General features: G+C 42.0%; 1 protein-coding gene across 6 annotated transcripts in view; it reads left to right on the top strand.

Moving 5' to 3' along the window:
• Pde4d (phosphodiesterase 4D) overlaps positions 1 to 25,093 on the top strand; it is a 1,097,876-nt gene that overhangs the window by 900,196 nt on the left and 172,587 nt on the right. For all 6 annotated transcript variants that reach the window (XM_050160342.1, XM_050160343.1, XM_050160344.1 and 3 more), the window contains 3 exons: positions 16,416 to 16,452; positions 21,455 to 21,528; positions 23,939 to 23,988. In XM_050160342.1, the coding sequence (XP_050016299.1) occupies positions 16,416 to 16,452; positions 21,455 to 21,528; positions 23,939 to 23,988 (161 nt within the window). The remainder of the gene's footprint in view (positions 1 to 16,415; positions 16,453 to 21,454; positions 21,529 to 23,938; positions 23,989 to 25,093) is intronic.

Here is a 25,093-nt window from a genome sequence, read left to right as displayed (position 1 = left end):
AAATAAATATTGTTTAATTTAAATATACGTATATAAATGTATATGTTTTGATCACCTGTCCTCATAAGCCATTTTTTTCTCGATATTTCTTATTGAATACCTATTTTTCCTTCTGTCAGCATCCAAACATCCAGGGTCCCTTGAATTTTTAAAGATGTGAATTTTCCTGTAAAGACAAGAGCAGAACCCTGCCCCAACCCTATATGGTTTCCTTACCACCTGTAGGGTTGTCACTGTTGTGGATGAGCTGTCAATTCTCTTTCTCAAAAGGTTTCTCTTTTTCAAAGCGAATTTTTTTTTATTAATTTTGATGGTATCCATAGTTTTTCTTCTCCTGTGAAAACAAGAGCAAAACCCCTTCCCCAATGTAGCACATCTTTTGGTTTCCATTGTAAGGTCAACACATCCTTGAAATACACCAGTTGATTTAATTCAGAAGTTTTTTTTCTATTATCCAATGTCTCTCTGCTGCCATTGTTCCTTTCTCATTAGCATTAAGAAAATTCAAGGTTAATAAAGCATTATGCAATTTATTTCTGGGGGTATTTTTTATCCCTTTCTGTTTGTTCAGTATATCCTTTATAGTTTGATTTGACCTTTCTATAACTGCCTGATCTGTAGGATTATTTGGTATACCTATAAAATGCATTATATTATAATAAGCAAACAACCATTTCATTTTCTTAGATATATATGCTGGATTATTGTCTGTCTTTATTTGTGCAGAATATCCACTCTGGCCATAACTTCTAATAAGTGCATGATTACTGAGTCAGCCTTTTCTGAGCTCAAGGTAGTTGCCCATTGAAAATCTGAATACGTGTCAATGGTTTGGCGCACATATTTTAATTTTCCAAATTCTGTAAAGTGGAACATATCCATCTGCCATATCTCATTCCTTTGAATACCCTTTGGGTTAGTCTCTGTAGGCAATGGTGGTTGGTTAAGAAAGAGCAAGCCGGATATCTTTTTATAATCTCCTTGGCTTGTTGCCATGCAATAACAAACTTTTTCTTTAAACCTTTGCTACTGACATAGTGACATACTTCTAATCAATAATTGATCAGTTTCTGCATTGTCTTGTGCTAGAGGACCTGGCAGACCCATATGGGATTGGATATATATTATATAAATATGACAAAGCCTATTCCTAATTACGTCTTACACCTGAATGAGTAATGAAGTCAATTCTGTATCATCTGGTATAAATTCAGTAGTTTCAATATGCAAGACAACTCTTTCTGCATATTGTGAATCAGTAACTATATTGAGAGGTTCTTTAAAATCCCTTAGTACCATAAAAATAGCATAGCATATAATTCTACCTTCTGGACAGAATTATAGGGGCTTTATTCCACCTTACTTAATTCCTTTGATTTGTAACCTGCCTTCCCTGATTTATTTGCATTGGTATAAAATGTATGGGCTCCAGTTTTTGGTGCACCATGTACAGTTTGGGGAAGAATCCAAGAAGTTCTCTTTATAAGGTTAAGTCTATCACTTTGGGGATAACCTGTGTCTAGTAAACCTTCAATATAAATGCCAATTATACACTCTTAGTTTTATCCTTTGATCATTTATAGAAGTCTGCCAGAATATGCTTTTCCTATGTCCTACTGGAGTGCTTGATTTATCCTTCACACCTATTCCATCATCCAGACCAGTATGGTTTTTTACAGTAGGCACTGGACTTTTTAATTTTCCTGGGGACACATGTTCTCCATAGTAACTGGGAATGATTGGATCACATTTGTCATGGGGGACTGCGAAAGCCCCCCCCAAGGAATTTCTCAGTGGTATCAGGTTACCTTGTCTGTCTTTGTTGACCTACATTCATTAGTCCAATGTTGACCTTTGCCACACCTCCTACATTTACCTGAAGGCTGAGTCCTCCTGTTCTTGCCATTCCCAGAGGAGATATTATTGCTAGGAATTCCTTGTTTACAATCCCTCTCAGATGTCCTACCACAATTAAAACATTTGGTATTTTGATGTCTCCTCATGCCATTGGAAATTGCGTCTCCTACCCAAGCTTCAGTACTATAGTCAAGTGTCTCAACATTCAATGTATGCAAGATCCATTCATCCATTGGTGCTAATCTGACCTTTAGAGGCCCAAGGATCTTTTTGCATTCTAAGTTAGCATTCTCAAAATCCAAAGATTCAGTTAGTACACATCTAGCTTCTGGATCTGTTACCCCTACCTGTACAGCCTTAGTTAATCTTTGTAAAAAGTCACTAAAGGGTTCTCTCTGACCCTGTTTAACTCTAATATATGATTCAATTCTCTTTCTTATTTCCTGAATCTTGTCCCAAGTATTTAAAGCTGCTGTGCTACATAGGGACAAGGTGTGTTCATCATAAAGAGCCTGATCCTGAGGATCAGAGTAAAATCCCTTGCCCAGAATTTGATCTTGGGAAATATCAAGTCCTTTTGCTTTTCCCTATTGCTCTAATTTTTTTCTTCCCTCTAGTAACACTTCCAAAGCAACTGAGCTCCATTTTCTAGGACTGCTGAGATTAACTGAATCCAGTCTTGTGGCATTGCTTTGTTGCTTAAAGTCCACATTTTGACCATTTTCCTAATGAAGGATGAATATATTCCATAAAATACAATTGCTTGCTTAATTTCCTTTAGATCAGTCACATGTAAGGGCATATATATATATACATATATATGTATGTATGTATATATTCTTTGACTACCTTAGGGTATTTGGTGCCAGATGCTCTTTCTGATGATATCACTGGAAAGGCAGGTAGAACTTTGGGTAAGCTATCTCAGAGTTTTATACATACTGATGAGGCTAAATTTTGTCTTTGTACCTTTTGTCCCTGGTCATCAAATTTGATAAATTACTCAATTTTTTTCAAATCTTTTTACCACTGCCTTTTGTAAAGTCTGGATCTTCTGTCCAGCGTTCTGTTCTAATGCCCTCATTGAGGATTCCAAGGTGGGAAGTCTGTCCAGTAGAAATAATGTCTCATTCATAAACATAATTTTTATAGCATGCATATTAACTTCCTGGAGAGACATTCTATCAGTCAATGACAAGTCTTTGACAGAGTCCAATTAATACATCTAATAGTACAAATTCTCTCAGACAATGTCTTAGCACCCTTTGCCATTAAGTGGGTTTTGTTTGTCAAATTGGTTGTATCCTTCTCCAGAGTCCTGAATTTCCCTTTTAGTTGGTTATTATTAATCTTCAAAGACTGTATCATTCCTAAAAGTGCCTCATTCTTGGCCCTATTATCAAACCATGTTTTTAAGGAGAAAATATGAAGGACAAAGCTAATCCCCAGAATCAAATAAGTGATGTAGGAGGGAAATCATATACACTTTGCAGAACATCATACATGATATAAGTAAAAAAGGCTATGGAACTCCTGGATTGTTAACTTGTTCGTCATCTTGTCTTTTTAAATTATAAATTTATAATTTATATTTTAAATTATAAATCTTACCTGTGGTTGAGTTTGAGCTGGAGTAGGTGCAATAACCGTTACCTGCCAGTAGGTGTCATGGAACACTTGTAGCCATGTGGCCCACTTGAATCTGAATTTTAGCATTAAATGCTGAAAGATATGCTCAGATTAAAAACAATTATTCAGTGTAAATCACAGACTGTATGCTCTGTGGAAGTACCTGACTGGTTCGCAGTCGCACAAGCACAATGAGAGCAAGAAATCAGGGAAGCCACATCCCATACTGAACCCAGAAGCCAGCCACACAGTTGCAAGTGGAAAAGGCTCAGAAAATGTGCACATTTCTATAGGATTAAACAAGGCTCAGAACCCATAAACATTCACTTATTTAAGGTAGACAGTTACCAGGGCCTTCTCCATTTATTACATACAAATGCCACAACAGTGATTTAGTAGCAATTTTGTCATAAAGCATAAGTCCCTAAGTTTGGATCCCAGCACCAATGTTAAAAGGGGGTGTGACAGTGATACACATCTGTAATCCCAGAGCTTGGGATGTTGAGATAGGAAATCCTCTGGAGTTCAACAGTCAGTCTAGTGTGCCAGTGAGCTCCGTGTTTATCAAGAGACAGAGATCATGACTCCAAAGTAAGGAGAAGAAGCAATTGAGGAAAACACTCCCTGTCAATGCCTAGCCTTACACACATGTGTACACAGGTATAGGCCTCCCATTAATGCCTGTCCATCCACAGGTACACACATTTAATTGTAAACATGCCCACACATAAGAAAGATAAGGAATATGCTGTGTTAGCATGATCATAGTTAGGAAATAAACATAGAAAAAGTAGATGTGAATCACACTTAAGAGTAAGACATTTATATAACCGTAGAACACAACCAGAAAAATGAAGCCTGCCTCTGCGGTGACATGGGGAAACAATGATAATGGCCTAATGAGCAGATAATCCCATATTTCTCAAAGGTTTTCAAAATTTAAAATCACTACAATAGGTAGTAATTTTAATAGCAGCAAGTTCTGGTGTTGGCCATTACCCAACGAGCTAAGGTTGTGTGCATTGGAAATCAGAAAAAGATGTGATATATTGCAAAGACGAACAGGAAAATGAGCAACGGCATGAGGTGTTCTTGTTATTTTGTCATTGCTCTGGCAAATACAACCACCGCCACTATCATACACACACCCCAAAAAAAGAAGCTTAAGGAAGAAAGACTGCATTCCAGCCCACAGTTTTAGACGAGCTGTCCACCATGGCAGAAAAAGTATGGCAGTAAGCATGCCTCCAGGTGTAGGGCAAGGGTCTGGGAGCCTGGCGAATTTTATTCCCTGACAAGAAGCAGAGATAGAGTGGATGTTGATGTTCCACTCGCTTTCTCTCATTTGTTCAGTCAAGGACTTGAGGTCATAGGATGGTGCGGCTCACAATGAGTCTTCGCACCTCAGTGAACCTCCCTGGAAATGTCCTCACAGATATGCTCAGAGAATCGTCTCCCAAGGGATTCGGAGTCCCATCCCACCTGATGAAATTAAACACCACACCAGACAAAGAGCACTTAATCATGAAACTATAATCCATGAAATGTAAGCCACCTCTCAAGCCAATTAGATTAATGTGGCTCTGCTTCTTCCTCCAGACCATTGGCGTAGTGGTCCATGAGGGTGGAGGGAACGGAAGCTGGAAACAGGGTTCAGACGGCTGTGGGTACAATGGAGAAAGCCCTACGGGAGATGACTTCAGTGAATCAGCTCAGCATTATTCCATAGTATAGGAAATATATAGGATGGGGAGCCTGGGGACAAACCCTAGTTTGTAGTAAGTGGTGTGGTATAGTGACAGCAGGGCCCTATAACAAAGCTCCTGGTATAAGTCTTAGTTACCAGAGGTACAGCAGGGGAAGTTTCTAGCAGGAAACAGACCAAGGCTCATCCTAAAGATAAATCAGCCATCCAGCTGTAGAGATGTGGATTGCGTTGGGTGGGCTACTCAGTCTAGGGGTTAGTAACCCACCCGCAATCAAGTTATTCCAGGGTCTCGGAGGGGTGCTACCTGGAAGGGAGTGAGCTAAGACAGAAGAAGGAGGCCAAGCAAATTTGTCAAAGCCTCAGTTTATTAGGGACGGGTTACAGTTTATATATGGTAAGGAATGGGGGGCAGGGTACTGGATTCTTGCCGCGTGTTCCAGGTCACGTAGCTCGGTGAGGTTACATTCAGACAGACAGATAGGGCCAGGAAGTCACGAGTTGCCACACCTGGTTCCCTGGGTAGCTGGAATGTGAGGTGTATTCTGCTAATAGATTAACAGTTAATTGGGTGAGAAGCAGATTCTGTCAATAGAACATAATTATGGGTGTGAGGTTCCCTGCAGACTCCCCAGGGTGATGGTTCCTGTAATGATAGGGGGGAAATGGCTCCTGACATAGAGACAGCTTTCAGATAAGATCAAACCTCCCTGCCTTTCTCTAGATAAGGGCAGGTAGAAAGCAGAAGTTTCACCAAGGTAGGAAGTTCCCAGGTTGCCAAGGAAAAAGGCAGGCTGTGATCTATGACTAGCAAGGTCTTGCAACAGATTAAAATCAATATACCTAGATAACTGGCCCTCTTTTCCTATCTCTGCTGAGCAGCCCATGGCTTGCAGAATCTGGAGATGATTAGACAACTCTTCACTCCTGTTTACATACTGGGCTCCTATCTACATGATCTGCAGTAGGGGTTGGAGGTATAGTGACACGGGTGGATCCATCTTACCACAAAAGCCTTGGACATACTTGCCTTATTATCCCTGTGTCCCTTACGGTGGTTAGAAAGTTCTGTTCTTGACAATGAGGACTACTGAGACCTCAAGAACAATGGCAATGGGTTTTTGATCCTACTGTACGTATTGGTTTCGTGGGAGCCTAGGCAGTTTCGTGGATGCTCACCTTACTAGACCTGGATGGAGGTGGGTGGTCCTTGGACTTCCCACAGGGCAGGGAACCCTGATTGCTCTTTGGGTTGACGAGGGAGGGGGACTTGATTGGGGGAGGGGGAGGGAAAGGGGAGGTGGTGGTGGGGAAGAGACAGAAATCTTTAATAAATAAATAAATAAATAAATAAATAAATAAATAAATAAATAAAAAGAAAGTTCTGTTCTTGGGAACGCTCTAGTGAGTGGACTTTGTCCTACTTGTGCCTACTTAGTTGCCTCGTAGTATTGCCTCCAGAGCTGGAAGGCTGAAGGATTACCTAGATATCTATTTTATTTTCACACCAGGTTAAACAATTCTTCCTTGGACTCCTTCTGAAATGTCTCAGAAAGAAAATCAAAATTAAAACAGACACGGTTCACTGCAAAGATTCTCTTCCTCACTGGATTATGGAACACTGTGTAACCTCTCTTAGATAAATTTTAGATTTGAATATACTGTATAGTCAGGGTTCTCTACAGCCACAGAACTGGTGGAACGACAATATACATAAAATACATTAGAGTGACTTACAGGCTCTGTGTGGTCTGGGTAGTCCAGCAACGGCTGTCTCACAATGGAAAGGCCAAGAATCTAATGGTTGTTAAATTCAGGAGATTGGATGTCTGAGCAGTCCCAGTCCACGCCAGAGTCCCAAGGAAGTCCTATAAAGCCGCTGATCTTCAGTCTGTTCTGGAAGAAATAGTAATTCCTAATATCAGTGACTGAATGCCTCAGGAGCAGGGTAAATGAACTCACCCAACAAGAATGTAAGAAAATCCCCCACAAGTGTCCCAAATTTAGGATGGACCATTCCACCTCAAATGAGCCAGTCAAGAAAAGCCCTCACAGGTGGACTTGGGTTTTTTGTTGATTCCAGATGTAGTCAAGTTGACAACCGAAATTAGCCATCACGTATACTCGTTTTAAAGTCAACTGATTTGCCAGTTATTTTAAAGTCAATTGATTTGCCAGTTGAAAGCTGTCTCCCATAAACCTAAAGCAGGAAGGGACGGACGCCTGGCCCTCTTTCCCTGTTTCCACACTTCTCCCTGCTGAGGATGTTGGATTAAACAGATCAGTGGCAATGAGCCCAGAGGGAATTTACACAGGTGCAAGGAATGGTTTAACTTTTCAAGGGAAACAAAATATTTGCCAATCACCTGTAACACTAATAGCTTTACATTTTTTTTGTGGTTTCACCTTTAGATCATAGCAGCCTTTTGAGCCCTCCTGTCTGTACAAAACTGGGTTTTCAATGGTTGATAGATAAAAAGCAATTTGTTGAATAAAAGACCATGTGGGATGAGAAATGCAGGAGGCAACAGCCAATCTCTTTCCATGGCAGGAAGTTGTACGGTGCTCAGAGGTACTGAATTGCTAGGGGGACCCTTATCAAATTGTTTGGCCCTAACTATTCAGCAGTGGGAATGATTGGCAAAGGGAGTGTTGGGAGTAAAATTAATGAGCTACCAGAAGTACTGTGAACTACATCTGTAAAGCTCTGCATTAAAGCATTTGTTTTACTTACATCCTGAAGATTGGAACTAGAACTAATTCACCATGTGAGGGGCAATCTATTGGGGCACAGGGTGTGGCTGGAAACCAGAGACAAGAGGTTTGGCAGCAGCATCTTTGAAACAGGCTCTGGAGTAGACAGTTTGTCCTGTGCTTTGTTCTGGTAGGATACCGGATTGCCCGGATCATTATGATCAACCAAAGCCACACAATTATGCTTATAATCTACTTGGTCCATTCTGCCAGGCCTGTAGTGGGCCATTGATATTATTGTTAGTGTGCAGTGTTGATGCAGACTGAGGCAGATGCCTACAATTTCAAGAAGTGCATTCATAGAATATGAGAAGGACAGTGGACACCGGGATACGAACTTTTTCCTTCTTTATTTTTGCTCTCCTTTAAGTCTTTCCTTTTTCCTCTACTTTCATCAATAACCGAGCTCTTTTGTTACAGACTCAAATAAGTTCTATTAATGGCAAAATCCAACCTAAGCTTGATCTTTGAGTCTACAAACCAAGCAATTTAACACATTAACTGACATCTATTTTGCATTTTTAATTTAATTACAGCCCTAATGTTTTGATTGCCTTTAATAAGGTAAGGATAAAGAGCGAATGTGAGAAGGCTTTAATAGCATAAGATGTTGTCATGATGGCTGGCATTATTGCATTGTTCTGCAAGTTTTCAAAATAATCAACTCTTTGAGGCATTTATACTGTTGTCCCAGTTATCATTGCTAAAGTGAAGACATGTCCCAAAATCTTAGAAGATGTAAGAAGATAAATAGTAGACTTAAATTAGGGAGAAAAGTGCGTTTTGACAAAACACCTTATTACTACGCATTTCTATTATATCCTCAGAGAAATGTACCCAAGCATTTAACATACACGCTTCTTTTTCCTTTCCATTGATTGATTGACGGATGTAGGGTCTCACTATGTAATCCAGGCTGTCCTTGAACTCACTGCCATCATTTTGCCTCATCCTCCCCAGGGCTGAGATTGCGGACATGCACCACTCAATCCAAATGACAATTTTTTTTTTATTTTCTAAGTTTCTGTGAATGTGCGAGCATTTCTGTGTATGAGTGTGGTGAATGTGTACATGTATGTACAGGTCCTATGTACACAGGCAGAGACCAGATAGCATCTGGCCCTTCTCTGTCACTGTCTGCACCATTTCATTAGTCACAAACTTGACTGTTGGCTGCCAACTTTAGGAATCCCTCGCCTCCCTTCCCCCACAGTGCTGTGCATACAGGAGGCAATGAGGCATGCCTAGCTTTATTTAAATATGGCTGCTAGGATCCAAACTCAGGTCCTCGTTCTTGCATAGCAAGTCATATCCATTGAACCATCTCTCTTGTCCCAATTTTCTCTTCTTGGTCTTCTTAGGCACTGTGTTCCTTAAAACTTTTCATGCTTAAAGAAATTATATATGAAGAAAAAAGAGTCACTGAGACTTGCTAGGCTACTATATTGTAAAACAAACAGTGTGGTAATAAATTATTTTTGTAAGTAAAAATAAAATAAAATAAGCCATGTGATGTTGGGCATTGAGCAAATTTTTGAAAAAATAAACACTTGATTGTATAATTATACTCCTATCTCACTGTTTATGATATGTAATACCTGCTTTAAAATACGTGAAGTAGGAATAGCTTAATAATGAAAATGATTATCCCATGCTATAAGACATCAGATTCTTGTTAGAAAGTGGTCAAGGAAGTTCTGGGTCATTTCTCAGTGTGCTCTTAAGGAAAGAGAATGTCAGAAAGCAATATTTAAATTATAAGCTAATTGAAGTCAGGCAAAACCAACACCATTTCCAAGAGAAAAAAGCTAAGCCATTAGTGTGGATGGTGCTTCTGTGTAACATGGCCCTAGATAAAAAGAACCAGAGCTAAAGCAATGAATTCTTCCTCCCTTCATGAAGAGAACTTATGGTTTCAACTAGTTGTGGACTTTAGGCCCAGTGGCTCTCACCTTGTCCTCAAAGCCCCAATTATTTTCCTGTAGGTATTGAAAAAGGAGAGAGGTGAGAACTCTGTTCCAATGTATCACAAAATGAAAACTTTCTGAACTGTTAAGTCTTGGTGGAGGGTAGTAAGCAGGAGGTAGCAGGAGGGTGGTGGCAGGCTTGGAAAAAGAGAGGAGCTGAATTTTCTAGGAGACACCCAGCGTGTGTTTTCTAGCACATTCTGAGGGAAGGAATGTATAACTAGCTGACGAGCGTGAATGAAGCCCACTCTCTTACTCGCGGTGCAGTGCGAGCAGCAGCTACGCCATTTAAGGTGTCATTTGGAAGGCAAGGCAGATTCGTGAAAACAAGACAAAAATATCACATGACGTGAGAGTTTTTGTCTTTGTTTATTTTTTTTTTTTTAAATCCTAGACAGGAAAGGAGACAGACAGCTGATATTGAGACACCAGCATAAATACCCGCTCCGCTTACACGTCAGTCATTTGAAATACGTATTTTGCTTGTCAGTCTTGGCTCCTTAGCAAACAGTTTTCAGTCCCCACACCCCTGCTCTTCTCTGAGCTGGCTAAGGTGACAGAGCCACACAGCTGGATGGTTACAAGGGGTGTTTCTGGAGGTACCCTTTACGAGGGAGCATCACTAGATCATTCTGAAGCCTTGCAGTAGGAAACATTTAAATAGTTTATCACAGCTACAGAGGGGAAAAAAACACCTCACCACACCCATAGATAGTTTTGTTTCAGGATAACCAAGTCAAGATAACAGACCTTAAGCTTTGTGTGTGGCCTTCTGGCACGCTGAATGCTTCAGTTTGGGTCTGGTAGAGAGGTTTCTCTGTTGAAATGTGTCCCGTCCTGTGTGGTCTCCCAGACCCTGTGTTACCTTCCCCTCAATTGCCTTTAGTCTTCAGGGGTTTTCCCAACCTTGGGTCAAGAAGGAAATGTTGTCTCCAGATACTGTGAAGTTGTGTCTAAACATGCATCAGGCGTCAGTTCCTGCAACCATCTCCTTCAAAGCAAAGACTGCACAGTAGAAAGAGAAAGAATAGCAAGTCAACCCCTGCAGACGCCAGAGGCCGCGGCGTGGCAGAATATCATGTGGATGATTCACAGAATGATGTCTCCTAGCCTTTGTCCTAAGTAGACCGAGGACCGAAGCGTTTTCAGCCCCTATTTCATGGTCAGGAAGAGCAAGGCTGAATGCACAGCTCATCCCTGCTTGGCACTCACAGGATGTCAGAATTCAGTGTAACCGCCAGAGCCTGTGGTGTTTGCCCGGCTTGTGACATGTTTGCTTGTAGATGATGGATAGCATATTCAACGGCACACACAGACGCACAGAGAATATTTCCATGACTGCAGAAGTTCCCATCGAGGGCCATTCTTCCAGAGACTCCGAAATTTACTCCTCCGGGGCTTCATAATAGTCTGAAGCCATTTTAGAAACCGGGAAACAAAATATTCAAGATAAAGCAGTGGAGGTTTTTGTTTTTTTGTTGTTTGTTTGGGTTCTTACCCAGCTACACAGCACTTTCCATGTCTTGGGATTCCAAGGCCTCTTAAAATGTCAAAAAGCACCTGAGAGACGAACATAGGTCTCTGACTGCTTATTTTGCCATATAAGGAATATTAACAAGGAAATTCTGGCTAAAATATATAGTCATTTTAAAGACATGATAAAAAAAAAATCTCTCTCTCACACACACACAGAAAGCATAACCCCAGGAAAAAGGCAAGTTAGCCAAAGGCATATGAAGTTTTTTCAGCACTTCACCACATGGCCCATAATTACCCCTACTTTGACAAGGACCCATGAACTCTGCTGGACAAGCTCCAGGGTTCCGGGAAAGCAGTGACCTCTGCCATTTGCCAAGCATGTACTGTCTCTGAACCTAGGTTCTCCAATCCTGGTTCCTTGTCTTGGAGTGGGAGAGTGAGAGTACTATTAACACAGCAGGACCCTAAGCATCAGCTCCTCTATGCCCTTAGATTGCTGGACCCTAAGCATCAGCTCCTCTGTGCCCTTAGATTGTTGGACACTAAGCATCAACTCCTGTATGCTCTTAGATTTTTGGACCCTAGTACCAGCTCCTCTATGCCCTTAGATTGTTGGACCCTAAACATCAGCTCCTCTAGGACCTTTGATTGTTGGACCCTAAGCACCAGCTCCTCTGTGCCCTTAGATTTTTGGCACACAGTAGGCTCACAAAAAGTCTCCTGTGTTGAATTAAACTTTTAGTCTAACAGGCCATTCTATCGCAGGCAGACCTTTAAGGGGATCGCCCTCGCTAGCTGTAAATCTCCCACACAGACGAGCATTCTGGAGAGAACCCAAGAGAGCAGAGCCAGTGACGTTAAGAATGAGTGAAGGGCCTGTCAAATGACAAACACTGAAAGAAGAGCCTGTTCCTAGAACACAGAGTGAGGGCACTTGCGGAGGCTCCTTCCCTCTGGGTCCTTGGCCCTCTGCTCTCTCCTCCCTCGTGTGGGGAACAGCAGACTCAGCCTGGTACTTGCTGCCCTGGGTGGCCACTTGTGACATCAGCTCTCTTGGAAAAATCCCTCTGCTTCATCGTTTTTATTAAGTAAAATATTGCGATGTGTTTGTGTAATGAGGCCAAAATGTCTTCTGTCTTACAACATACACTCAGCATCGGACAACAGCACACTTGCTTATGTCGTACAATAAATTCTCACTTTGTGCTTTTTTGTCAATGCGCACCCTTAATGAGGGTCTGAGCACACGTAAGCCAAAGACTAAGGATTTGTGCTTTGAAGTTTATGCATCCACTTATTTGGTTTTTGAGGGTGTGCTTGTGCATATGCGTGCGTGTGCATGTTTGTGCGTGCAGGTACATGTTCGTGTATATGAGGGACACACATGTGGAGGCCCAAAGACAAGCTGAGGTGTTGATCCTTAGGCATCATCCATGTGTTGTTTGGAGACATGGCTCTTCACTGTTCTGGCAGTCACCAAATACAGTAGACTGAGTGGTTGGTGAGCTTTGAGGACCCAGGCTTCCCAATGTGTAACAGTCCTACTTGTCCTTGAACTCGCTCTGTAGACCAGGCTGGCCTCGAACTCACAGAGATTCGCCTGCCTCTGCCTCCCAAGTACTGGGATTAAAGGCATGTGCCCCCAACATCCGGCATGCCTGAATTTTTTACTGTGGGTTCCATGGATCAAATTCAGGCCCTTGGCCTTGTGAGGCAAGTGATTTTCTGGCTGATCCATCTCTCTCTAGCTTTATTGTTTCTGAGACTGAGCTTTCTGCTCTCAGGCTGGCCTTGAATACCATACAGTAAACTACAACACTGAACCCCTGATTTTCCGGCCTCCATCTCCCAAGTGCTAGGATTACAGGCATGCGCCACCACATCCGCTGTGATGGTTTAGTTTGGCTAGGTTGATTCAAAAATCAAGCCAGCTCTTAATTCTTTTTAAAATTGTATCTTTTTTTTAGCCTACACCAAGACACTGTCTGTGTTTAAGATGCACAGTAAAAGTCATAATAGGAGTCTAAGGTGTGCAATCATTAGACCAAGCTAATTATTGTGTCTATCACTTTATATAGTTATTGCTTTGGCATTATTGTCCGTTTTAGCCAAAAATCTGGGCTATAAATCTCATGATTTAACAATGCCTGTTTATGTTAGTTAAGTCTCCCCAGAACGCTATTTCTAGACCCAAAACTAAATGTTCCTTCACTAGTTTCTCTATTGTTTAGTTTCAGATTGTAGGGCATAGAGATCATCAGGAAGGCTGAGCCGATTTTATTAAGTCTTGGTTGGTGGTGTATGGCTGTTTTTATTTGCTGTTTAATTTTATTTTATTACTCTGCATTTGTGCCTGATGACATGTTTTCTTAGTGATATTTTCATGACGTGAACACTATATCACATAGCTGGCACCATGTGCTTTGGACACTGGTTACGTGCACGGGAGATGGAGAATCACGTGTGTGTAAGAGCAGAGCCCTGAAGTCATAGCACTTGAATTTGAATCCTCTTCCAAAATCTTAACAAACATGTGATCATGTGTCTTTCTTGGGACTCCTTTTCCTCACCCACAATAGACATTAACTAGGAGATACTCATTTTGAAATTTTTTGTACATTTGACATATATTAATTTTTGTTGTATATTGATTCCAACTATTTATAATTATGTGTTAAACTTGTATTGGATTTTTAAAACTTTAATGAAATCTGTGGGCTTTTATTTATTTATTTGTGAATGTGTGTATGTGTGTATTTGTTACTAGAGATTGAACACAGGCCCTTATGCATGCAAGGTAAGAATGCTCCCAGTTAACTATTGGACTATGTCTCAGACCTTTAGATATATTTTTATTTTTGAGACAGGATCTTGCTAAGTTGCCCAGACTATCCTTCAGTTCACCCTGTAGTGCACCTGGGCACGGAGTATTTGTTCCTTCCGCTTCCACTTTCCTGAGTAGCAGGGACTGTGGCCCTTTGCCATCAGGTCCGGATTTGAAGTCTTACTTTAAGGAACAACAGGTAGATAGGCTTGGTGGGGCATGGCTATTACCCCAGCATTAAGTAGGCAGAGGCAGGTGATTCTCAGTGAGTTCAAGGCTAGGCTGATCTACATAGCAAGTTCCAGCCCAGTCAGAGTTACATGGTGAGACTATATTTAGGATGAAAAAGGAGGAGGAGGAAAAAAAAGGAAAAAGGAAGGAAAGAGACAGAGGGAAGAAGAGAGGAAGGGAGGAAAGAAGGAAAAATAACAGGAAAATAAAACATTATAAAAGCCTCCAGCACTGAAACTAAGAAGAGGTGATATCTCCCAAATTCCCACTGGAAGCAGTTACTGAATGAATTGTATTGTCAGGAGCGGAATCTGCCTGAGCTTAGTCTTCTAGAAGGTAGTACCCATCTCCCATTTAAACGCTGTGCATACGAAGGTTTGCTTTTGGGTCTCTTGGTTCCTTGTCTATGTTTCTGGCTCTTTAGCTCAGAAATGAGAGTGGAAAACAACATAGTAAGGGACACAGAGATGACGGAAAGATGACACAGGTGTAGAGAGAGGAACGCTGCCATTTCCCTTGTCAACACATGCCACGGAGCCCGTCCTCCAGGTCCCCAGTAGCACTGGCTCAGGAGCCAGCACATCCTTCTCTTGGAAGAGGGGAGAGGTGGGATTCCATGTGGCCACAGGATGATGGGTCTTTCTTAGCTCAGGCTGACCAAGGTAGGTGAACAGGCATAGAGCACCTCCATCCAAATCCAAGACACAAGAACAATGTGACACTAACTTCCACAGTGACTTGCAGCAGCTTATTCGGTCCGTCCCGGATGTTGCTGTGTTTGTTTCTTTCTGTAGTATTCCCTAGGTAGCAGATTGCTTTCCGCCATGGTGGTTTCATCATCATTAACCCACTATAAGTCTCGTCTCTCTGCTTCTTGTACTGCATGCCTCATAGACATTGGTTTGGGGACTTGAGTCCTTTTCAGAGGCTTGGGAACAAGCCGACAATCTAAGTGACACAGCCCTCAGTGAGGATTATGTCAAGGAAATATATGTGTAAAATAACTACATTCACTTAAGTTTTGAAAAACTGGCATGTGGCACTACACACCAGAAATCCTGGCACTCACAAGGGCAGGGTGGGAGCATCAAAAATTGAAGATCCGCCTCATATGCCAGGCAAGCCTCTGTCTTTCAAGATAAGTAAAATGGTATGATTAAACAAGATTGTTTGCAACTGGCTAGATCAAGAAATAGTCCACTGAGGTTTGGGACATCCTTTCCTCAACTTATCCATGCTGCGAAAATACTGCAGAGTCCCAGGCTCCAGTTTCTTACTTTCCTTCAAGGAGAATCTTGTATCAATTCTTGCATTTCCCTGCTTTTCCAAGACACGTCCCACGGACACCTTGCGCTTGTATCTCCCGTGTCCTGGAGCTGAAGTTACTGTAGCAACAGAACCTCACAGGGTAACATTGCCCTGTAAGTACAGTGGCTGGAACACTTGTCGGTTGAAAAAGTTTCATGGGGATTTTATTAGTGGATGATGCAGCCCGATGTCATGTAGGGCTCCTGGCCCATCCAAGGCTTGAACACATGACCATAGAGATCACTTGCTGCTAATCACCTACAAATGTTAGCTAGCCCAGGGTACTCTACTCACAGAAGCCAGTGCTGTAGCTGGTTCTTTGCAAGGCCTCCCTGGCTAAAATCTACAAGAAGAAGTCGAGAGTAAAGTGCAGGTCCAGAAATGAGAGCCCTTTCATACCAATAGCCTGTCCTTTGTGCCTAAAAAGCAACCTTGGCAATCAAGGGTGCCCTCTTTAGACCAAGGGAGATGGACAATGGTTAAGATCCAGAAGACATGTTTTCAACCCAATGGCTGGCAAGGACATATTCTGAAGAGAAACATGGAATTACTGTAATTCCCAATGGGATTTTCTTTCAGTGGAATGTACCGTTTAGTATTGATCAAAAGTGATCAGAGCATTATTGGAGAAGTCTAACACTGGATTTGGTTTGTTTTTCAGACATGGAGATGACTTGATTGTGACTCCATTTGCTCAGGTAAGCACAGCTGGGAGTGTGCAGGCTTCTCACAGACTTCTGCGTTTGATGTGGGGATTTTATTCTGATCCTTAATGTAACTTTACCACACACACGTGCATGGATGCAAACTGTTTGGCTGATTCAAATCATTGGATGGCAATGCTGGAGAACGTAAACCTTAGCCCCGCAGAAGTGCTTTGGGTAAGGCTGCTAGACCCAAGCGGTGTCTGTACTTCAAATAAAAAGTCAACTAAAGGAGATAGTACTCAGCCGGCCCTATTTCCCTAACTGGAATTAGCACCCGAAGGAGAAGACTGTACCATGGATTAGATTACGTCTGGTATAATTAGTACATGATCTGTGTTTGAAATTCAAGAATCCTGTTCAACCTGATACTTTATTTACTCCCTTTCCCCCCCCCCACATGTGTTATTTGTACAAAGATTTAGCTGAGTGGCACATTTGTGATCTTCGTGCGTAAGAGACAAAAATGTTTCAACTCCGTGGCATAGATGTAGATGATAAAATGACCTAAAGTGTTTGGGAATGTGTCTAGAATGGCTGAGGATCAGAGGTTTGGTTGAGCAAGACGGGACCTCAAACATCTTGGAGAGATCTAATTGTTAGAAAGAAGTCTACAGAATCTCTCCATGTTTTGTTCCAATGTACAAACCATAACAAGACTAGGAACTAACCAACATCTAAACTCTTCTATGGTAAAGGTTTTGAACTTTCTCATAGAAGCTCCAAGGCTCCCTGACCCACAGAAAATGGTGCCAATTTTAATTTGTTTGTATAGTTTATTTTAGAACAATTCTTTTCTATGCTTAAATCTTTTGGTTTACTCCCCTAGACATGAAGCCTGGTGTTGGGAGGCACCCTCCCTCCGATCTGCCCCTCATGCCCACTGTTCTTTCCTTCCCTTTGAACATAATAACGATTTAGCCGGAGTCCTTGGGGCTGTTGAACACAGGAGGTAAAGCTGTACCGAAACTGGCCGCTGTCTCCGCAGTCAGCTGTTTCTTTCCCATGGCCCCATTGTTTGTGACTTTCTTCTAAAACCCACACCTTGGGTTCCTGCTCAGAAGCTTCCAAAACCTGGGTCCCTGCAAACAAATATCCTTGTGTCCTCTAGAAGCCTGAGATATACCTGCTCTGGAAACAGCACAAGGGGCAGGAACAACCGCATCATTTCGTTTGTGTCAACAAAACTACAACACCTAGATAGTTTCAAAGGGGGAAAAATACATTGGTTGTTAACATGATGGAGAATTATTGTTCCATTAGTAATAACATCATCGATATAAGTTTAAGCTGCATGTCCCTTTGCACCTAGTAACAGTTATCTTGTGGCTAAATTCATTGAATACATGGGACCTCTGTTAGGCAATGGGAGACATTGTCTCGTTTCAGTTGCTTTATCAACTTTCATTTAAAAAACAAACAAGCAATTTGTGTATTATTGGGATGAATTACATTCATCTAGATAGCTCTGTTCTTACTAGACAAAATTATGAAATCACCAAGAACTTTCTGACATAGCAGAAAGAATCACGTCATATGCTTTTAAAAAGTATAACTTGGAGAGAGGTTTGATTTTCAATCAAAGTAGCTTTCTTTTTATCCTGTGAATAACTCTCCACTGATTTTTTTTCCCCCTGATGTGAAGCCTAAGTAAGGAAGAATCTTTGCCCTCACAAGGACAGGCCACCGCCTCTCTGCCTTGGTTCTCATAGTCTGTCTTCTACTGCCACCCACTGGCGTAAGCTGAGTATGGACTGGAAAACAATCCAGAAATCATTTCCCTTCCTTCACTAAAGCTGTTGAACGAAACCAACATTTTTCTATTTTTCTGCCAACTTCAGTGAATCCTATGAGTTAAGAAACATTTGAAAGCACCCACAGAGCCTGAATTGTGTGTGTGTGAATATTCTCACCCCTTGGCCAGTGAACAGTGTTTCCTGTAGGCCGTCACTAGTCACTGTTAAGATTGACATTTCTTCTACACTCCCATGTTTGTTTAGTTAGCTGTTTGCTTGTTTGCTTGTGTGCTTGTTTGTTTTCCTTAACCAATTCTATGATTACTGGGAGTGGCCAAAGATAAAGCAATGATTTTAGTTCTCTAAGCCTGAGCCATCTGGAAGACACTGTAGGGACCCTTTGCAAATAAGCATTAAAGAGACAAGAAAATTCTAGGCACTGCAGAGTATGGGTTTCAACATCTGATGCTAGGGCTGAATGGAGCAGAGGGGAATCCATGAACTTGAACCTTTACCCCGGGCCTGGAAAGCCCTGTCTTTTTTATCCTCATTGTATGGCAAGGCTTGCTTCCCTCCTTGTGTCCTGAGAAACAAGTGGGTTTGAAAAAAAACTTAATGATATTTGTATGAAGAATGCCAGAGGCAATCACCCAGACCCAGAGCGGCATCGTATACGGCCAATTCATATGGAATTTCTGCCCCCATCGGATACATTACAGAGTGGGGGATATTATTAACTTTTCAATACAAATAAATCATAGAAAGCAAGCTTTGTCTCTCCTCAAACCAAAACACCCCCAGGTGTCTTTAATGTCACTTACTACATCAGACTTCACAGTCGCATAAGTGAAGGGACAGCCGAAAAATCAGCAGGCCAGGGACAGGCAGCCAGCACCCGAGGGGGGCTTCTTCCGTCGCTTTCATTTTGGAATGTATCATACTGTATGTGTACTGAATATAGAAGGCAGAAATAATAATAATAAAACGGGCAGTTAAATGGAATGCTATCAGGGCTTCCAATGACGCTTGAGTGCCCTTCCCCCATCCCGCGTGTCTTCCTCTTCAAAGAAATAGCCGTCATTGGAATTTTGTCTTGAGTATGGCGATAGAAACTTTTTGGCTCGACAACCCTTTTATTTTGCTGGTTAAGTTCTTCATCATCCAAAGAGAGGAATTCTTTAAAAATTTACATGCTAAAAATGAAAGTAACAATTCAGTTTAGTATCTTACTAGTATAACCAAAGCTTAAAACTTTCTATAGGCCAGGTGTGGAGGGTACCTTTCACCCCAGCAATCCAGGAGTGGAGCAGGCGGATCTCTGAATTGGAGGCCAGTGTGGTCTTGACAGTGAGTTTCCAGGCGAGCCAGGGCTGCATACTTCAAAACAAACCTCGCTAGAGAAGAGGTTTTGTTCATGAACTAATGTTTTCCTTCATGGGCAAATGTTTTTTTTGTTGTTGTTGTTGTTTGTTTGTTTCTTTCTTTCAAACAATCACAAACTATGAATTACCCTCAAAATGATTTCTACAGAAATGAAATACTTCAGTTACTGCTTATATTACCCAGTGGCCGAACATACTGGGCCTAAGTGTTCTGTAGTAGAGTAAAAAGTCTCAAAATTCAGAGGTTAAAATCTTAGTCTAGAAAAGGCGAGTTGTTAACTGATGCAATAATTATATTTTAGTGCTCTATTAACATGTTTGATATTCACATTTTAAAGCACAAATCAAGCCAGCGTGATTTCATGACCAGCTCATTAATCCATTTATTTCTGCATCATTCAGAATTTCATGCCTCATGAGAGACACTGTGGTCTGACGTCAGCAGCCGGCTATTCGGCTACTCCGTCACCGGCAGTGTGACCTTTCCGAGCTGTGTGTGATAATGAGCCAGGTTTTCCAGTGACTGGCTGGCTTCCTAGGAGGCACCAGGAACTCCTTCAGGGGGGACCGCTGAAGGTCACCGCTGCCGAGCATAAACAGCTCCCTTTGGCTTGCACCAGTTCCCGTCAGCTTCCAAAAACAAATGCTTGAGGCACAGCGTGGCTTTCCTCTAGATCACTGTCCCATGAAGAAACTCAGGGCACAGTCCTCGAACCCCTAGGTCAATTAAAAAATCTAAGAGTTCTATGTGTTGCCACTGATAAGCATTATGCAGACTTCCCTTCTGCCAGATGATTAAATAGAAGTTTCCATAATGGACACACAATCACCAAATACTCTTTGCTTAGGCGATGTCATTGGCACTCATCAGTGGTTTCCTTTAACCTTCCCAACAGCACTAACATCTCTGTTTTACACACAAGGAAACTGGGGTACAGGTGGTGTCATAACTTGTCCAAGTGTGTGCATTTAATATATGACATATACCAGGACATGTGAATTCTTTGTTTTTTAGAAGCTCAGAGCTGCAATAAGCACTGAGGTCTTATCGGCACCTCTAATCTTAATAAAGACCCACCCCAGGGGAAAGTAGCTTGTTCTAGGAGAAAATGAGGGTCAGTGGGCTCCTGTGACTTCTCTCCAGGACTCACTTCCGCTCCGTAAGCATCTTCTATTTCTGATTAGAGTTAGAATAAAGAAGGGGCTATCAGAGGTGGGGCCATCTACTTCCTGGCATATCCACATATGTGTGAATATATTGCATCCATGAATTTGTTTCTTCAATCCTATTGAACACTTTTCTTTGTTCTGAGAAGTGTACAGAATAGTATAGAACACTTTGTCTAGAACACTGTGTTTCTTTCTGCGGACTTCTTATATTCCACAAAGTGCACAATTGCTGCAGAGGCAAAGAGTGCACTAACTAGCTATATAAGTCCTCTATAAAGATGGAAAACAATGGAAGCATTTCGTAATCTGAAGACCTGAGATCATAGGAATCTTGAAGAATTTTCTAAGAGAATTCTCGACTAATTTTAATCACTAAACCCTAGACTGTCATAGTGTTTTGTATTTTAGTATGTTATAATCGCAATTTCTGGGGACATTGTGTGGATGACGACAGGATGTGGGGCTAGGGCTGCTACTGTTAACACAAGCAAAGCCAGTGAGAGGGGGTTTCTACAAAATTCTGGGAGTCTAACCTCCCTGGATTTGATATACCAGGACTAAAAAACTTAACTAAGTTCTGGAAGGTTCTGTAATGGTATATGAAACTGAGTTACAAGGAATATAAAATTTCTTCCTTACAAAGCATGTTTAGCTGCATTCCCACTGGCCCCGGCTCAAGAACTCTAAAGAATTCTCTTTTTGTCATAGGTCTTGGCCAGCCTGCGAACCGTCCGAAACAACTTTGCTGCATTAACTAATTTGCAAGAACGAGCACCCAGCAAGTAAGTTACCCCCTTCTCCCTCCCCTTCTGCCTAAACCGTTCCTTGGTGTCTTCTCAACTTGAGCTGAACTCAATACATTAGACATCTCTGAACCACCGCCGTTGCCCAGCCGCATGCTCTGTGCCATACAATGCTGACTTCATTTTCTAGAATTACTTTGTGACAACCCTCCCCGTGTTTGACCAGTGAATGAGTGATCCTTCTTGGCAGGAGCGCCCTCTGCCGGTGGCACCCGCGGTGCCTTCATAGATTCTGTTCACCTTGGGAGTTTGTTCACCGCTGCGTTCCCAGCTCCCATCCTCATACGGTGCAACCCCCCGCAGATGCTGCTAGTAGTCAACTTCTAGGAAAGCATTTGCACCCCGAAGGTGCGCTTTGAGGGACCCATGTCTTGCCGGGGGCGTTTTCTGTGCAGCGCGGTTAGCCGTACCGTGTCATGCTGACCTCTGCAAGCTTCTTGGGCTTCTAGTACCGCGTAGGGACCGTCTCCTCACTTTTGTAAGATCTCAGCTCAGCCCAAAGACTGGAGCTATTGTTTGCCCCTCTCAAGCTTTTCCGTTGCAAATTTCATCTAAGGAATTCAGTTCTTTCATCTTAAAAAGGCCAATAAGAAACAAACTTCTGCTAAATTTCCTGAAGATGCCGTCACCTTGTTAAGCAGCATGTAAACACATGACAGTTGATCTGACACGTATGACAGGTGTGAGGGCATCACACTGACCCTCCCGTCTCTGAAGAGAAGTCCCTTCTATACCACGCAGATTTGCAGGGCCAGAGTGGATTTATCTGGAAAGAAGGAAGTCCGAAAGTCAAAGCTAACCCTGGAAAGTCCATCTAGCTTGCCTGACTGTACACTACCCATGCCAACGGATGCCCACCAAACCAAACACATATACAGCAGACTACAAGAAGAGCCAGCACGTTTGGAGAGTGCAGATGTGCACCTCGTCCACTGGTTAAAGTTCAACCAGATTCCTGGGGAATCGTAATTCAGGAATCAAACTCCTGGCAACTGGTTCTGTTCAGGGACAGGACGGCAGAGGGCACGTTGCATAACTTTAGAACAGCGGCTCTCAACCTCCCCAACATTGCAACCATTTAATATAGTTCCTCATGTTGTGGTGACCCCCAACCACAACATTATTTTCGTTGTTACTTAATAACTGCAGTTTTGCTACTGTTAGGAATTGTAATGTAAATAGTTTTAGAGGTGGTGTGCTTACCAAAGGGGGCGTGACCCACAGGTTGAGAAAAGGCATTCTGGCGGGCTCTGAATTTGCCTGGTGAGCACCCCTAGTCACTGGAACATTTTCAAGTTCACCATCACACTTAGAGGCGGGTATGTGCCTTTGTATCTTTACCAAGGAAGGACTTGATGGATAATATGCCCTAGGTTTGACCCCGGGTGGGAGACCTGAGCGCATCACTGACATTTGTAAACACACTGTTAGTTTCTATCACCTTGCTCTCTTGCCATATATAGCCCGGAAGTGAAGTTTGGCTCATTCTTCATCAAATGACATACCTACCAATACCCTCATGGATCTAATGGTCAATATTTATGGTTATGGGTTGCCAGGTTCCCACATGCAAGTCATAGAACTGATCCTAGAAGAAGATAAATAAATAGTAAGGCAATAATTTTGCTTTCTAAAGCTATAGAAAAGCATAACATTTTCATTTGATATTCCCATGCCAAGGGAATACTCTCTAAATTTCTACAGAACAAGGAGTGACAGAAAATTCTTATCAGTATAAAACGTACTTGATAAACTCTCGTCTACAGCCATGCCACCCTGAACAGGCTTCTAAGGCATCTGTTTAGACAAGCTATTAATGTACCTCTCTAGCAAGCTTGCCAGAGATGCTTCTCAATGAAGAAACTGGAAAGGAAAAACATTTACATACCTTCTCAATCCCCAGGGTTGTTTAGAAGGAGTCATTCACTCCTGGCAAATACACGAGAAATCGTGAGACTATAAGCCATAAATGAGTTTCTAATACTGCACCAGGGAAAAACCATTATAAGCTCACCATATTTCCACATTCAGGAAGTCTGCTTTGTTTTGCATACGCTAGCTTAGTGGAATATGTGAATACAGTCAGCCAATAAGAATGCCCTTTCCAGACACATCCCTGCGATGTTCCTGTCTGCTTGAATCTCCCCCAGGGTCCAACCACAAGATTCAAGCTAGCGTTTTTTCTTTCTTTCCCTCTTTTCCTATCCATAGTCTGAGCCACAAGGAAAGGGCATCTAAAAAGTTTCTGGGTTAAACTCAATGAAGTATTTATGGTCGTGTTATAACTTTAAAATAATTCTTTAGATTAGAATGACTCATTCAAAGCATCTCAGGGTACTAAAGTCAAACAGCAACACACGCTCACTGTTTTGTTTTCCTTCTTTGTTAGACGATCACCCATGTGCAATCAACCGTCCATCAACAAAGCCACCATCACAGGTAAGAGACAAATGGGACCTTCTTTGTCTCCTGTCTGGGAAGAAATGCTGTTCGTGGAACCTTAGCCCCGTGCCTTATCCCCAACACCCACGTTATGCTGCGATTCTAAACTTTTGAAGAAATGAAGTTTTTCCTTCTCTGTGTTTCCTTGTTGTCACCGGCCTCACAATGTGGTTCTCAACCTTCCTAATGCTGTGCCCCTTTCCTACAGTCCCTCAAGTTGTGGTGACCCCCAACCATAAAATAATTTCCGTTGTTACTTCCTAACTGTAGTTTCGCTACTGTTATTAATAGTAATATAAATATCTGATATGCAGGATATCTGATGTGGGAGCCCTGTGAAAGGGTCATTTGACACCCCCCCCCCCAAGGGCTCGCAACCCACAGGTTGAGAATTGCTGTCTCATATGTTTGCATTTGTGTTATTCCTTGGAAAGTATTTCCTGATGTACTATGTTTTTATAAAGGTGCCATTGCTTGGGCCTGGCTCAGCATCACCGTAGACACTTCTATCTGGATGGTTTGTGTTATTTGTATAAAGATTACCTTTGTTGCTGTGTTAGCTATTTGGTGTGATCTGAATTTCTAGCAACATAGCTTAGTTAAAGGGAAAACGTAAAGCCAGACATAGCAGCACATGCCTGCAATCCTCACAGGGTGGAACTAAGGGAAGAGGATTGTGAGTTCAAGACCAGCCTGGGCCACTACATAGCAAGTTTGAGGCTATCCCAAGCAACATAGGAAGAATTGTTTTAAAAAGCAATCAAAAGCAGAAAGAAAAAGATAAAAACATTAGGGGCTGGCAAGGGGACTCATCAGGGAAAGGTGATTGTCTCTAAGCCTGACAACCCGAGTTCAACCCCCAGTATGATATTGGAGGAATAGGGTCAACTCTCACAAGTGGCTTTCTGACCTCCGCATGTCGCATGGCACATATACAGCAACATACATACACACAAAAATAAATGTTTAAAAATGTAAAAGGATACATCCCTGATTATTCAATGCTCAGTTTTATATACAAGGGAAATTATTACTATCCCATCGGTTCTCATTGGAACGCAGAGAACTCAGAGAGCTGAGAACAAGCTTTAAAGTTAGTGAT

The sequence above is a fragment of the Alexandromys fortis genome, unplaced genomic scaffold (genome assembly GCF_014885135.2).
Source record: "Alexandromys fortis isolate MF-2015 unplaced genomic scaffold, M_Fortis_MF-2015_v1.1 scaffold_76, whole genome shotgun sequence".
NCBI classification, from domain to species: Eukaryota; Metazoa; Chordata; class Mammalia; order Rodentia; family Cricetidae; genus Alexandromys; species Alexandromys fortis.
This window is presented reverse-complemented; position numbering and strand designations above follow the sequence as displayed.